Source organism: Sinocyclocheilus rhinocerous, unplaced genomic scaffold (genome assembly GCF_001515625.1).
Source record: "Sinocyclocheilus rhinocerous isolate Xijiao unplaced genomic scaffold, SAMN03320098_v1.1 scaffold1449, whole genome shotgun sequence".
Taxonomy (NCBI): Eukaryota; Metazoa; Chordata; class Actinopteri; order Cypriniformes; family Cyprinidae; genus Sinocyclocheilus; species Sinocyclocheilus rhinocerous.
Window position 1 is genome coordinate 519590 of NW_015664992.1, and position 16291 is coordinate 535880.

General features: G+C 37.5%; 3 protein-coding genes across 4 annotated transcripts; 2 read left to right on the plus strand and 1 right to left on the minus strand.

Moving 5' to 3' along the window:
• Positions 1–1156: 1156 nt before the first annotated feature.
• On the minus strand, positions 1157–6076 carry LOC107730614 (protein phosphatase 1 regulatory subunit 3D-like). Of its 2 annotated transcripts, none has more exons than XM_016541476.1 (2): positions 4606–6076; positions 1157–1166 (listed from the first exon to the last, which is right to left on the minus strand). In XM_016541476.1, coding segments are annotated over exons 1-2 (810 nt in total). In that variant the 5' UTR covers positions 5414–6076; the 3' UTR covers positions 1157–1164. The 2 variants fall into 2 exon arrangements, with proteins under 2 accessions (XP_016396962.1, XP_016396961.1); XM_016541475.1 differs by lacking the exon at positions 1157–1166 and having other exon boundaries at positions 3407–5427; positions 5818–6076.
• A 158-nt stretch (positions 6077–6234) lies between these two features.
• Positions 6235–8782, plus strand: LOC107730613 (protein FAM217B-like). Its single transcript, XM_016541474.1, has 4 exons — positions 6235–6759; positions 6908–6974; positions 7124–7191; positions 7451–8782. Exons 1-4 carry the CDS (start codon positions 6662–6664, stop codon positions 8706–8708), a joined length of 1491 nt encoding a protein of 496 aa, XP_016396960.1. The 5' UTR covers positions 6235–6661; the 3' UTR covers positions 8709–8782.
• A 4288-nt stretch (positions 8783–13070) lies between these two features.
• On the plus strand, positions 13071–15314 carry LOC107730611 (p53 and DNA damage-regulated protein 1-like). Its single transcript, XM_016541472.1, has 5 exons — positions 13071–13228; positions 13325–13397; positions 14369–14443; positions 14542–14622; positions 14819–15314. The coding sequence occupies exons 1-5, from the start codon at positions 13145–13147 to the stop codon at positions 14899–14901; spliced, it is 396 nt and encodes a 131-aa protein (XP_016396958.1). The 5' UTR covers positions 13071–13144; the 3' UTR covers positions 14902–15314.
• Positions 15315–16291: the final 977 nt, after the last annotated feature.

The window sequence follows — 16291 nt, forward strand, 5'->3', positions numbered from 1 at the left end:
ACGCCAGATTCAGTTTCTTTCAAGTCTTTTAGATATAGTAGTCTTACATAAGCGCTCAGGAGATCTCACTGTCCTTGAAGAAAACACGAGAAGTCATTATTTCCATTGACACACACACACACACACACACAGGGAAGATCTGCCTTTAGTTTTACATTCGTTTCTCTTTTCTGAATAAACACGGATTAAATGTTTGGCCGAGTTAATGTTAGGTTATATGTTAAGAAGTCACAGTTTTTCCGTTATGACAGAGTAGCTGCTGTAAGCGGGCCAGCAGAAAGCAGGTCAGTGGTGTCGGTTGATGGAGAGAGCGCACTATAATCACCTTACAACACCGCCACAGTTTCCCTTTGAGGTTAATGGAAAAGAAGACGTGAAGATCGCAAACTAGAGTCTGAAATTAATTAATGAAGGGTTTTAGACAATATTTACATCATTATTGAAACAACTGATGAGAAACTACAGCAATGGTGAAAACTAGTTTATTTTTTCCTTTTTAACACACTCCTGCTGCTGTGTTCTTCCACACTTACAGTCTATATGAACCAATAAGAAAGTCAAATCGTTTATGTAGCTCAAAAAGCAGAGCATGGCACTAGAAATAACTAGTCATGGGTTCAGTCCCCATTTGAGTATACAGCATCGGAAAGGAGAACGAGGACCACACGATGAAGTCGCTCCGACTTTGACTTCTGCAGTATTTTTTTCATATATTTTCATACCAACATTCTTCGGAATATCTTCTTTTGTGTTCAACAGATTAAAGAACAAAAACTAGAGGGTGAGTAAATGATGACAGATTGGTCATTTTTGGATGAACTATCCCTTTAAAAATGAAATCAAGCATTTCTCATCAGTTTCTTCCGATGCCAAAGCATCTGTGTAGTCCACATTCATTTTATTATACTTGGCTATACAGTATATTCTTGTTATAAGTCAACAACAATTTACAAGTTTCATTCATGTCTACTTTTATTCTCCTGAGGAATTTTAATAGAAATATTGGCTATTTCTATAAGTTAATACTTTCCAACCTGTGAGTACTTGTGAGACTGAAGTCAATAAGAGCTATATATTCAAAATGTGTTTAATATATTACACAGACAAAGTAATCAAAAGAGTCTGCATGGTGTCCCACAAAACTGATCAAATCACAAAGAGTGTTTCTGATTGGCTCATGTTAGAAAACCTCTCTCTCTTAGATGAGAAAGGCAGCTCCTTTAAACATTTTTTTCCTTCTATTTCGTTGGGGCTGGAACAGAGACAGGTGTGTTTCTCAAGACACCTTGCTCACTGATAATGTCAGATAATAGGAACCTTTTATGCATGATTTTCCAAAACACCTTTAATGACTAATAGAAAATAATTCACTTTTAAGTAGCTGAGGGTTTTGTCCATCTAATTGAGCTTTTTAGTATGATGTTCCAGACATCTCACAGAGAGAACATGACTGCTATAAAATGACATGAAGTGCATCGTAACATTTCCAGCATGGCATTCATCGCTCCCTACTTGGACACGCAAACACTGTTTAGTGCAATTTTCCTTTGCAAGGTGAAATGTGTAATTTAACACAGTGGCAATTTCAAGACCTTAAGACTTACCACTCCCAAAATGACTCATTCTGTATAGTTCATATTAAAACATCTTGAAATTCATGCACATATTATTACTATCGTGTACAACACAGGTTTAAGTCAGGCATCAACCACACGTCTGTCTTGTCATGCACAGATTCTGCACTGGTTTTATAACATGTGTATAACAGACAGTGCATAAATGACAAAGCTACTTTTGTGTCAGATCAGCACTGCTCATGTAAGAGCATCAGATGTGTTTTCACGCATTATTTGATCTATTCTCAGTAGAGTTGTATCTGCATCAGCTCCACAGGCCTGGCAGCAGAACAGAAGTGTACATCCAGCATGTTGATTACATTATTCACAGCAGGAATGGTGCGAGGAGAGACTGACATTTGTGAAAACACAAAGAGCTTGGAGCTGTGATAATCGAGGGCTTGCCACAACCTGACCACGTCTTTAAGTTAATGACAAAACCACAAACTCCCATAAATATAACAAGATCTGCATCCCGATCTCCTCTTTTATATGGCTATTGCACTTACAGTCGAGTTATTTACATGACAGCCCTAATGATTAATATTAATGAAAGCATTTAAAGCTCATGCATAAGAGATTAGCTCCTTAACTGGGTCAGTCTCCTTTCATCGGAAGAAATGGATGCCTGAGCCACTAAAGCTCCCGGTTAATATTTCTCTGCGAGGCCAGTGAAACACAAACAGAGCTGTGGGGCTAGTCATTATATTTCTTTGTACGCAAACTCCAGGTCCTGCCTTTTTTATTTTGAGGTAAATCTCAGGACATTTGTCATGTGTAATAATGTCTTGATTCATTTCTGTATGACACAAGGCACAGAAAAACACTAAATTGAGGGATTTTCTTCCTCATCTTGTAAGAAATCCTTGTCAGAAAATGTGCAATAGGGTATAAACAAGGAACAAACCAAAATTAGTTTATCCCACACACATTAGCTGACAAATATGGCCACACTTTTATCAGTTCTTTTAAAAGAAACTGCCTATAGTATGCAGTGACTATGAATGTACTGTAATTGGGCAACATCGATGTTTGGATAAAACGTAAGCCAGTTAAACTAAGCATGACAAGGGGTACAAACAGTTTTATGATACTTAATTTAGGGCCAAGACTCAATTTTCTAAGTACGTATATACAGTGAGTTTTTCAGATCAGTCTGTTTTGATCGTCCTTTTCTTCCCTAAATCAAATGTGGAAGATTTAAAGTTACAAATGTCCACCTCAAGATTCACAGCACCATCTAGTGTTTGATCACAGTATTATTTAAAATCGCAGATGCTTTCTGTTACTGTCAACAACAGTTCACAATGATCTATTGTTATACAATGAAAGAAAGAAAGAAAGAAAGAAGTAACAAATTAGAAACTTCACAAACATGTCATTATGCACAATGATGGTAATGCTCTGCATACTTTTGTGTAGTTATAACAATAGTAAAGGCAGTCAGGCTGAATAATTTCAGAAATGCACTGCAACTGTCAGGCTGTGTGTCAAAGGTGAAGGCGTGCTTATAGTAGTTTTGTTTTTGGTTTAAAGATGATGATATTTTTAGACCTGACCTCAAATTTCTGTCATGTGCCCTTACAGCTGGACTGAGTCAGAAGCACATTGATTGCCTTCCTTAGATGCCATTAGCAGGAGGTCGGATGGAGAAATCTCTGCCGGGGAAAGGTCAAGAAGAGTGCTAATGCAAGGGAATAAGAAAAGTATCACTCATATTTACTCATATTCACTCCTGCGAATAAGCAAAAATCAAGAGCATAACCTTGTTTTGCTTTATTTATTGAGTAACATATTTAATTGGAAATACATGATTAGGACTAATACAAGCAAGTTGCAACGTCTGCTTGTGCATTAGAGAACTAATGATTTTTAAAATAGTCTAATTCCACATGGCACTCCTGGATAAGATGTTAACAAGGCACAACTGGAAACAAATGTACAAACCTCAGTGAATTATTCTAAAAGTTTTCCAGCGTAGAAATATGCAAGACAATCCATCACACATTTTTAAGCATTCTGAAAGAGATGTTAAGACTGCACTGCATAGCTGTAGGCACGACACTGTGAATGATTAAAATAGCACTATAACGTGCAATATCCCTACAGCTTTGAGCTCTAAAGGAATTGAAAGAATGTGCATGAAGTCTGTTCTATTTTTGCACAGACACTTAAAGATGAAAGTCTCCTACAGCAATAATAATACTGAACTGATCAAGTATTGCATTCTAATTGTTCTTGGGTGGGAGCCAGTCCTGAAATTAGAGCCATTTTTTATGATAAATTCTATTAGTGTGACTATTAGTATTAAAGTACTCTATGCTTGGGATAAACACATGATTATAAAGGCTCTTTATACATACAGTGCTATGAAAACGTAGGTAAATTAAAGTTTTGGAGTGGCCTAATCCTGACTTGAACCCAATTCAGATGCTGTGGCAGGACCTTAAACAGGCAGTTCATGCTTGAAAACCCTCCAAGGGGCCACACTGTGTGATGGGCCAAAATCCCACCACAGCGCTGTGAAAGACGGATCTCCAGTAATCTGAAGCGTTTAGATGCAGTCAGGGCCGTCCTTAGCTGATGCGGGGCCCGGTGCGATCTAGGGAGCGGAGCCCCCCTCGGTCCATTCGAGATTGCGTTCCGGGGGGGGTGTCCGTTCCGGCGACCGCACCAGTTGCACCCCCCTAAGGAAGTCCCTGGATGCAGTTAATGTTGGCACAACCAGATTTTAGGTTTAAGGGGGCAATTTATTTTTCACAGGAGTGATAGGTGTTGGATAGCTTCATTGAAAATAAATCAATAAAAGCTGTATTTACTCAGGTTTAGTATGAAATATACACAAGAACAGACACAATCAGGATGGGGGCAAACACTTTTTCACAGCACTGACCATGGCTAGTGGAGAGTCAAATGAAATGCACCAGGCTATCTTCACACTCTCCGGGGACCGTCAATTTGTACGTCTGGCAGGTCAGTTTATAATTACACCCACCATTGTTGTCCCAGAACTCAAATCCTCTGACCCGGTAGCAGATGGCGAACTGTAGCATGGCACCTGGTTGCAGGATAAACGGCGGTACAGGCAGGTGAAAACGAAACATGTCCGACTCCGGATCTGGCCCATCTCTGTGGACGGTGGAGATCCAGCTCGCTTTACTCTCCGCGCTGCACTTCCAGTCCGTAAACGAGTATCGTACCGTAACCTCTTTCTCATAGGCCAAGTTCAGCACTTGCACGGTTCCGATAATTCCCAGCTCAGAGCAAAACACCTGCTCCAGGCAAACTCGCTGCTGGCACAAGCGCTTGAGGAAACCAGCCTCGGCACGCATGTTGTCAGGGAAGGATGGCTGGAAGTAGGGTAGAGAGAGCTCCAGCTTTTTCCTGGAGGCCAGCTCAGAGCTTGCCAGCAGTCTTGTGATGACGTGGACCGGCACCATTGGGTCCTCGCTGGCCTTGAAGAGCTTCACATCTTCCAGTTCCAATCCCAACGAATCTACGAAGCGGACCTGCACGTTCCTGCAGGTGTGCTCTTCTGTGGAGGACGAGAGGGATTTAGCCCGTCTCCTCATGATGGGTTTTGGCTCTGGCTCGCATGACTGCCTACGCCGGACAACGGGCTCCTGGGGAGGACCTGGTTTTGGGCCGGGTGGCCGTATTGCCACAGGGGTCCTTTGTGGGGTTGGCTTGGGGCGGTAGATGTCTCGAAGATGAAAGGTCTTGACGGGTCTAGATACTTCACTAAAACCACTTGTGAACTGCAAGGCAGGTCCTGATCCATGCGGATGGGATTCCATTCTCTCTGCGCTCTCTATTAGCAAAAGGAGAAAAACTTGCCAACACAAAAAGTAATGTAATTCCACTCAAGTCACACTTGAAAATATGTGAGTGTATTTGCCAAGTAGCATCTTTTTGCTCTTTTGCCAGAGACATTTGACAAATTATGGACCACTGTTGACAACCATAAAGTGTCGCTAAATTTGGAACAGTTTTTGTGAAATTATTTGCTATGTTAACGAAAATACATTCAGACATTTTAAAATGTTCGTGTTCACTAGCCTATTCATTTCTTCATTATTTTCTCCACTTAAAACACATAAATGGCAAAAGGAAACAGCTAAATACACTGAAAGCATCTTCACACGAAAATCGAGCAATACTGTTCAATTTTACATCTCTACATCTGGCTACAGATTCTTACCTTACTGTAAGGTGTGAGGACACAACTTTACGAACTACGAAGAACGCCCTCGTTATGTGCAGTTAAAACTAATATAGGACAATGTTAATTTTAAAGTGGAGAAGACTTCTTCACCCAGTGTGGTTGTAATAAAATACGCGGAGATCGAGCACCTATGACATTTAACTACTGATCCCACGGGAGGTGTAGTCTGAACTATCTCACCGACGATTATTATTAGACCACCGTACATGAGATACGACATTCTCACGTCCTGTCTGTAAACGATGCATAGCGCTAATATTTCAGAGCGAGATCTCAGTCAATCTCGATGCGAATAAACGCCGCGACAAGCTAGAACGCAACGAAATCGTCTTAAATAGCGCGCGTCGCTCGCATACAGTGCACATGGGGTCTCAGACATATTTACAGTATCGTGTAGGCTTCACTGTAACCCTGTGACACTGTTGACTACATTTCCCACACAACAATGCGCCCTTCAGCATTCACACAGCTGGAATACACGCCTGCGTAAATATCCTCATTTACAAGCTTCAGACAATTAACTCCATATCGATTAGTGTAGCGCATTAGACGAAATCGAACAGACCGACTAATTTGACCGATGCATCTCATTACAGACAGGCTGATCCGGTCGTCGCTGAATTATTTAGGAGAGAACGGTACAGATGCACCGAGGATTAAAGAGAGCAGTGCGCGAGACAGTCGATTGATCGTGGGAGTAAACCTCACATGATCGAGAAAAAATACATATGCCTTCATATAGATCAAAAGACTCCGTGCGTATAATATGAGAGAATCCATCCGTTCTAGAAGATCCAGGCTGCTTTGAGAAACGCCAGTGATGGGAACGGTTTTACAGGAGAGCACTGTGCATAACAGTCAGAATAAGCTTCGTTCGTCTGATAGAACAAAAACTAAAGCTTTGGGACATGCACCAAGGTAACGATAAATAACCTTAATTAAATGAAGGTCATGTTTTATTTACCTGCCAGGTCACGCTTGGATAAGCTTCTTTAAACATGTTACCAAATTTAGCTGCCTTTATTTCTGAACTGATCTTGACTAAACCTGACTTTTTCACTCAAAGCAAGAAAAGCACAAAAGCACCTTTGCATCCACCACCGAATAATGGCATCAATCAGTCATCTGAACCTGTGAGTACTCAACAGCAATGGTTTATGTGTGAACTTAATTTAAAAAAGATAAAAAATAAAATAAAATAATGAAATGAAGAAAAGTAAACATCAGTATAAATTGAGCTTCTGATTGTTATTTGTGAGTGCTGTTTTCCTCATGTCTGCAGGACTCTCAGCAAAGGTTAAGCAGGACGAGACTGGACAAAATGTTGATCATGGCGAACCCCACAGGGAGGTTAGAAAAGAATTTGGCACATAGATGATTGATTGAGATAAAGGCTAACACTTTTTTTTGTTGTTTTACAGTGTTTAAGTTATGCATATTACATTTTACTATAACCTGATTATTATAATAGGACAAGCAGCTAAAATAAATATATAAATAAAGCCATGTACATAATTATTTTTGTCAATATGTGGCAAAATAAAGTTTTAAAGATAAAAAAAATAAACATTTCAAAGACATTTAAAACCCTTTCCTTTGGCTCCTCAAGGCAACACACCACTAAGATCAAATCTCATGCCACTTCCAAAAATGGACAGAAGGAGAGACGACAAAGACCAAACAGCCATGGTGCAAAAGAGAGTGGTGGCAGGGGTAAAAGTTCAAGTGTAAGACCCGTAACCCCTCATTCTGTACAAGTTCAGAGAGAAAACTCATCAGAGTGCAGAAGCGAAGACGAGGGCTGTACACTACAAAGTAAAGATGGAGAAGAGGACGGTGCCAGTGACCTCTCAGACTCTGAAAGATCTGCGCTTCCCGCTCAAATCTCTCCTCCTGACCTCAACCTACGTGCAGAGGTCATAGATCCGTCTGCCTTTCATCCCTCGAGACCGTCTTGTCGAGCGCACAACAGCTATCCAGATTTCTTACCGCCTCCTTTCAATGCTTGGAGTCTCCTGCAGTTAGCTGTGTACTTGAACACCGAAGGCAAGGGCATTCCTCGACCCAAGCCCGTTGGGCAGCTTGAGAGATACTTGGACCGGCTATTGCAATTGGAATGGCATCAGATCCAAACGGCCCAAGAAGACAGCAGCAAATCCAACGCCCCATTACCTAAAGCTCGCCACTTGCCTCATTCGTCTTCTCATCTCAGCCTCAGCTCTCCTAAATGCATCCTCCAGTGCCAGCGAGCGTTCCCTTTGACATTACTGTCCTCTTTGGCCAGTGCTCCCACCCTTCAGCTGTCAAGCTGTACCTGCCCACACTGCCAGAATCAGTATCCCATCTTGAATGGCCCATGCCGCTCTTATGCCTACCACCACCACACACGGCTGAGTCCACTCCTGGAGAAGAAGGGCCAGGTCTCAGGTTTGCCTAAAAGGAGCAGCAGTGAGAGCAGGGCTCATCAGCCGGATCCCAGACACCGATCTCGAGAGCACAGACTCAGCGACCCTCTGAGCGAGAGCAGCCACTTGAGGCGCATGCAGGCTATCGGTAACATTCGCAATCCGGTTGGTTCCACATACAGTGTTGACCAAGCTTCTTCTACAGCTACAACAGCCAGCAATGCCAGTATTGGGGATGTAAAAAAGAGAAAGCCAGGGCAAAGGAGTCATTCCTGTGTGGGTTCGAGGGAGGTCGGCTATAGGGCACGAGGACGCAGTGAACAAAGGAAGACCTTTGATAAAACACGAAAGGACTCAAAATTATCTTGTGCTGTAAGTTCAGATGGGTTACATAGCTCAAAAGACTCATCGACTAATCGAGTGAACAGGAGGCAAAAGCATGTTGAATTTGTCACAAAGTAACTTCAACACAGTGGCCTGGAAATCAGTTAAAATGTATGAATTTCATTGCATTAGATAAGGAAATTTTAAACCAAGTGGCATATTTTCTGAGAAATTTATCGCAGTGACATTTAGACAACGTTAAGTAGTATTTTAAAGTTTTACTTTAAAATACTATAAATGCCACTTGGTGTATATATATATATTTTTCATCTAATGTAGTGACATTCTGTTCAGTGTGGTTTAAGTGTCCAAATAGTTTTTGGATCATTGTATGTACATATTCTTCTTAAGTTCAGTACTTCTTACCATACAAAATCACTTTTGCCTGTTTACGCAGGCATTATTTTAAGACTTAAGTTTAAGTCGTCTTTTACTACGACTTTATGCATGATATACCTCCATGTTTATTTCTATTTAAATCTTATTTTTTAGTAATTGTTTAAACAACTTGCTCTTTTATAAATCCATTGTTTGAAATAGCAATATATCTGCATTCATTTCTTTGAAGCATCTTCTATCAACAGGTCTGACTGCAATTTCATGTCACAAAGTAACTTCAACACAGTGGCCTGGAAATCAGTTAAAATGTATGAATTTCATTGCATTAGATAAGGAAATTTTAAACCAAGTGGCATATTTTCGGAGAAATTTATCGCAGTGACATTTAGACAACGTTAAGTAGTATTTTAAAGTTTTACTTTAAAATACTATAAATGCCACTGTATATATATATATATTTCATCTAATGTGGTGACATTCTGTTCAGTGTGGTTTAAGTGTCCAAATAGTTTTTGGATCATTGTATGTACATATTCTTCTTAAGTTCAGTACTTCTTACCATACAAAATCACTTTTGCCTGTTTACGCAGGCATTATTTTAAGACTTAAGTTTAAGTCGTCTTTTACTACGACTTTATGCATGATATACCTCCATGTTTATTTCTATTTAAATCTTATTTTTTAGTAATTGTTTAAACAACTTGCTCTTTTATAAATCCATTGTTTGAAATAGCAATATATCTGCATTCATTTCTTTGAAGCATCTTCTATCAACAGGTCTGACTGCAATTTCATAAATTCAGGTCCCTTTAGGGATCTTTAATCTAATGTTAAGTTTAGTTTAAAATAGACAATTGTTATTTCTGCAATACTTGTTAATTTATATGTAGGCAGTGCTTACACAGATGTTTCAGGTACAGCAATGTATTTAACCCTTGTGTGCTCCTCATTTGGGGGTCACACTCTTGGTCTCTGCGGTCAAAATTGACCAGACACCTGAAATTGAACTTTTATTTTCTTCAGTAAAATCAATCGAATATATTTTTGTTCAAATAATATTTTTTCTTTTGTATTTTGAGATAATTTTATGGTACTAATTAATATTTATGCAATAATTATGATCAGTTTTTCCCATTGAAAATATTAAAAATTGTTTTTAAATTTTTTACAATTATTTTTCAATTAATGCAGTATTTCAGATTAAAATAGAGACTAGGCCTTTAAAATCCAATTTTTGAATGCCTAATAGCACCTCCTGGTGAGAGCAAAAAAAAAAAAAGAAAAGAAAAATCTGTAATTTCATGGTGTAACCACTAGATTCCTGTATAGGACTCTATAGAGAGGCTTGTGAATTCCCTAGTTGTTTTTATACATAATTGTTTACTTTTATTAGGTTGTGGATTTAAATGTATAAGGCATTCACAAAGACTACTTTTTGTCAAATTTTATATTTTTTGTTGTTTTAAATGTTGATTTGAGGTGTAGGTTTTTGCATTATTATTACTACATTCAAACCTGAATACAGAAAGCATTTTGTTACACAAAACATTAAAATTCTATAAAAATGTAACAAAAATTTACATAAATGCTTTATCAGAGCTTTTAACCTCTTATTTCAGTCTTCTGACTCATTTTGGCTATATGGTTATAGCCATACCAATTCATTTTATATGTATAATTCTGTATGTGCGTCTGTGAGTGTGTGTAAGTGAGTGTGTGTGAGTGGATGTATCTGTTTTACACTCTTGATGTTTTAGAGTGTAACCCCTTCCTTGCTGTCCACTTTTTTACTGCATTGTAGTTGAATTATTGATTTTATTTTACATAGTTGCAGTGTTACAGTCACACCAGTTCATAGGTGTGTGTGTGTCCGCGCGTGTGTGAGTTGGTGTGTTGATTTTGCACTCTTAGATGTTTTAGAGTTTCACCCCTTCATGGCTGTGCAATTTTTTTTCTGCGTTGTGGGGGATTTGTAGATTGTACACAAAAAAGTTCTGTATTTTCGATTTTTTTCCCCCTATTGCCCCCCCCCATTTCCCATTCATGGATGACCGAAGACCGCACAAGGGTTAATAGTACAACTGATGTTTCGCTGTTAGCAGCACTGGTTAACCACTCACACTAGAGTTTACAGTTACACATGATATGCTCGAACTGAAACGTCATGTGTCTGCACACCATTACCCTCAACCTGACTGTCCCAATGAGCACAAGCAATCGTCTTACATTGTATAACTTATTATTTTTCTCATTCTAGGCCTGATTCATAAGGTGAATGTGAAGACCATAAATAAAATATGTTTTTAAAGCTCTTTACAATCCTCTTGACAAGGGAAGCGTTACTAGGACATGTTTATAATAGCCATATCCAAAGTAATTCCAGATGTTTGAAGGACAGATTCATTTCTTACCAACACTTGTTCAGAGTCTGTTGAATAAAATGAATGCCTGTACGTTATTTTTTTTATGAATCAATCATAGAAATTACATTCAGACAAGAATCAACTTATTCCTTTTAGTTTCATTTTAGAATATTTAGAATTCTTTTACTGGTTAAATTTTAAAGACATAAACACATTGTGTAATACCTTAAATATGTTCTTTTTAATGCAGATAGTTATCACAGATAAATAGTGTTCTTGTCAAATAATTGCTGTGACAACATGCCCCACTATAGTTACAATGCTAAATGTTGAGGGTAATTGATCTATCAAAATATGGTGACAAGCTGTCCCTTCTTTTGAGTCCAATCTTTTCCGTCATAGGAAATATATCAAGTAGACAAATCTTTTTATTTTTCAGTTTATAAAAGGATATAAAATAATATATTTATAAAAAATAAATGCAATCATTTGATGACATTTAAGGATATTTAGCTTTGGGGGAAAAAAGTAAATGTCTAATGCCATGTAAAGAAAATTCTGCGTATAGGCTATTCAGAGAAATTGGTGCTAATGAACTGGCCATCTGTTCTGGTCCCAGACGCTAGCATTTATTGTTATAATTTAAAGATTGTAGACTCATCAGAGACAGAGAAGTATTTTTAGTTTTTTTTTGGTCACTGGTGTCATTGTCAGTGATGTTAAAACCGTAGAAATGCACACCAAACAACGCGAGGGGCCATTCACACAGAATGCGCTGTTGCGTTTAAAACTGTGAGATGCAAGACAATTTAATGAAAAAAAAAAAATATATATATATATATATATATCGAGATGCACTACCTAAAAGTCTAGTCAGAATTGTGTTGTGCTCTTTTAGAACGATCGAGACGCTGCAAAAGATCAAACATATTACATACAGAGGGTCCCCTTACGAAAAAGAAGTTTATTCAAGTGTGCTATTAGTATACTTCTTTTAAACTAAAAAATAGAAAAGTATACTTTTAGTCTACTTTTTATGTACTTCTCAGAAATTACTTAAGTATACTTAATCAAATAAACTTGAAGTATACTACTTTTTGGTAAGGGTAGTAATTGATTAGCCTACATGTAATCTGGATTACGTAATCAAATAAAAAAAAAATCAAGTAGGGTAGGGCCTACTTGTAATTAGATTAAATTACATTTTAAAATACTCCAAATCAGACTAGGCTACAGTTGCTTTTTTTTTTTATTTTCCTACTTGAAGCACCCCCTGCGATTTTAAAATAAATGTATTAATAATTAAGTAGCCAATCACTGCATGTTCACGGTTCTGGTTAATTGTCACATGACATGCAGGTAAACAAATGAAATATTTCATTTTTTTTAGTAGCTAAGTGTATTTTGATTGGTGTTTTTAAAAAATGACTTAATTTTACTTTTTTATGATTTAATAACTATTAGCTTTTCATTAAACTCGCAAACCCCCTGCAGTTCATTTAAGAACCCCAGTTTGGGAAACCCTGATGTAATGTAATGTTTAATGCACTTTATGTTGTTAATTATAACAAATAGAATGTATTGTCATACTCTTTACATTTTTATATCAATATGGTACAAGATTATCCTATTTAAATCAATGTGCTAAACAAGTTAGACCAAAAGTAATCTAAAAGTAACCAAAAAGTAGTCTTTTTTTTAAATTAAGGTATCTCTAAATATAACGATGGCAGACGGAACTGAAATCGAACAGAACTTGTTTCCCTCATCAGTCGGGCATGTTTTTCCAGCGCACAGCATACAGACTCGAGCATGGACGAGACAGCACAGCGAATACTGGAGTATTTGACTGAGTTAGAAGTCGCTGCAGAAGATATTTTTAGTGACAAGCAACAGGTAGGTTTGAATGATGAAAGTAGTAAATTATAGTCAAACGTACAATGAGACATTTCGCTTTAACAGTGTTTATAATATCCGCTTAAATGTCGACAGATCGTGGATCTGGATTTGCGGAGAAACAGAAATCGAGAAGCACTCGGCGCTTTACGAAACCATTCCTCAAACGGTAAGTATGTGTGTGCAGATCTCATGAATACTGTCTGACTTCTTTTATATTGTGCGTTATTGCTGTTATTCCTGCCATTTTGCACGCTTTTGCTGTTCTTGAATACACTGTACCTTCTCTATTTATATTCTGTCTTGTTTTATTAGTGGCATTTGCACTGATCTGGTTACTGGTTATGTATCCTCCTGGGATCCTGTATGCATGCATGCATTGTAGTTTTTTTTTGTTTGTTTACATATGAAAATGATAGATATATGATATATATACTTAGGAAGAAGACAAGACAGTACAGGCAAAATAATTGATATTTCACAAATCACTCTCCTTCATAAAAAAAAAATGTTTTATTTATTTTTGTTTATTAACCATATGAAACACTGAAATCGTGAAAATATTGAAAAAAGATGTTTACTTGTATTTCTGTAATAAATGTCTGTATCTGATAAACATGAAATCTGCTATGTTATGAAATACATCAAATATATAATACTAGGGCTGCAACTAACGATTATTTTAATAATCGATTAATCTGTCGATTATTTTTTCGATTAATCGATGAATCGGATAAAAAACAAAAAAGCAAGAAAAGCATTCATTTCCAACCCTTTATTCATATAATATATGTAACTTGTAGTGCATTTCTGTTTAAAATGTAGTAGGCCAACGTGATGCAATTTTCTTGATAACATTAGAAATTGTTCAGTGCATTTCTAATCACCAACATGCGTTTTTAGCCCCGCCATAGGGCTAATAAAGAAGAATAAATGAATAAATTGGCCTTAAGTGTTATTTTATAGCTGGGTCCTAGGAGGCTATACATGAAACCATTTGCATTAACACCATAACATTTTGCATTTACAGCATAACATTATGTAAAACAATTGCTGCTATTTGTATTTTTGGATGCTGATTTGTTACCTCTGTGTTTGTACTTTGCACATGACAATAAAGTTGAATCCAATCTAATCTAGATAATGTGAAAGTGTGTTTTGGAAATATGTTCATCAAATTCCCCCAAGAAAGTACCAGATCCATGATCCTTAAAGGTGAGTGTGCCTTCTTCAACCATATTTTTGTCTGAGTAATACATTTCGACTTGTCTCAGTGTTTACTTGGCCTATTGCTGTTATATTGTTCCCAACAGACCAAGAGCAGCTTGACAAGGAAATATCTGACCTCCGCAAACGACTAAAAGCAAAAGTAAACCGTCTCAATGACTTGCAAGGTAGAGCTGCTTTGCCAGCCTGATTCATTCATGATTTGTCCTATATAAAACCTCATCTTCAAGTCAGTGTTTATAGCTACAGAGTAACCCTAGATTTACTGCCAGTGTCAAAAATGTGTCAGGTTACTGTCATAAAACATTAGTAGTAGATATCAGAGCATCTTATTTTTTCTGTTTCGAATTGTTTCTTGCACAGGTAAGCCTGAACTCAGAGGATACAACCTTTCTCCTCTGAGCAGTGATGAGATTAAAGCAATTAACAGCCTCCTTAAGAAATAATATCCACTAGCTTCTGGGGCCGTCTCGAACCTGAGGGTAACGTTTGGACTGTTACCTGTGCGTCGGAGCACTGAAGTGTCTGCACACCGCCTGTGACTTTGCTAACTCAGCAGAAGAACTTTTTTCATTGACTATTGGTGACTGGCTCACACAGTCTGTCTTCATCATTCATTGCTTTTACATGGATTGCCTTACTCTGTTCAACACAATTGTTGAACAGAGTAAGCCAAAAAAAAATGCTAAAATGCTTGGGTGGGTATTTCCACAACATGTAGCCTGTTTGTTGTTACTTTCACAGGTTTTGTTATAATTTTTAAAAAATTCAATAAAGTGTCTAAGTCTGTATACTCATTTCTGCACTAATTATGTGGGATTTATATGTTGTAAAATGAAAACGTATTGATTTTACTCAATAAAATGAAATGATGCATCGCAGATTTTTGCTTTCAGTTGATTTAACATTCATTGTGCCTTTTCCCATTTTTTCCTATGGAAGCACGTTTCCGCCACTGAATAAAAAATTAAAAAGGTAATTGCGACTTTTTATCTCACAATTCTGACTTTTTTTCTCATAATTGTGTGATACAAACTCGCAATTGTGAGTTAAAAAGTCATAATATAAACTCGTAATTCTGAGAAATAAAGTCAGAACTGCGAGATATAAACTCACAATTCTGACTTTTTTTCTCACAATTCTGACTTTATAACTCACAATTGTGAGTTTATATCACGCAATTCTGTGAAAAAAAGTCAGAATTGTGAGAATTTAACCTTTTAAAAAAAATTTTATTCAGTGGCAGAAACGGGCTTCCATAGTTTCCTCATGTAAATGTGGGGTAAATGTTACACCGTACACCTAAATAGAACATGTAGCCTGCTTTTTTGTTTTTTTATCAGCAGTAACTGAGTTTCTCAAAGCACCAGGATAATGTTTGTCCTTTAGTTTGTTGTGATATGAAAAAGATGGCATGGGTCTATAAGTCATGGGAGTGGACAAATGGAATTTGAAAGGAAAGGTTTTTAGAAAATCACCTTAATGATCCACACATTCAGTTCCATAGATAAACTAACCGATGTAGTCCAAACACTTGGTTTACTAACCAGTAAAATTGCTATGCAAGAAGACTGAAGTCCATGCAAATTAGCATAGTGATCAAAAACTATATTAAACTGCTTGGAAGGAAAGTAGTTTGAACCCTGCCAGATTCTCTGACTCTAGGTGGCAGTGTTTCTTTATTTCTAGTGTATGTGTGGTTGTTGAAATGCACTTGTATGAACAGTGATCTGGACAGATGGTCACTGTAAAACTCTCCACTCTATTGTTATGAAATGGTCTAGAATAAGACTTTTAAATGAAGAGAGAGGTCAGCGACAAAACATTTTAGCAATA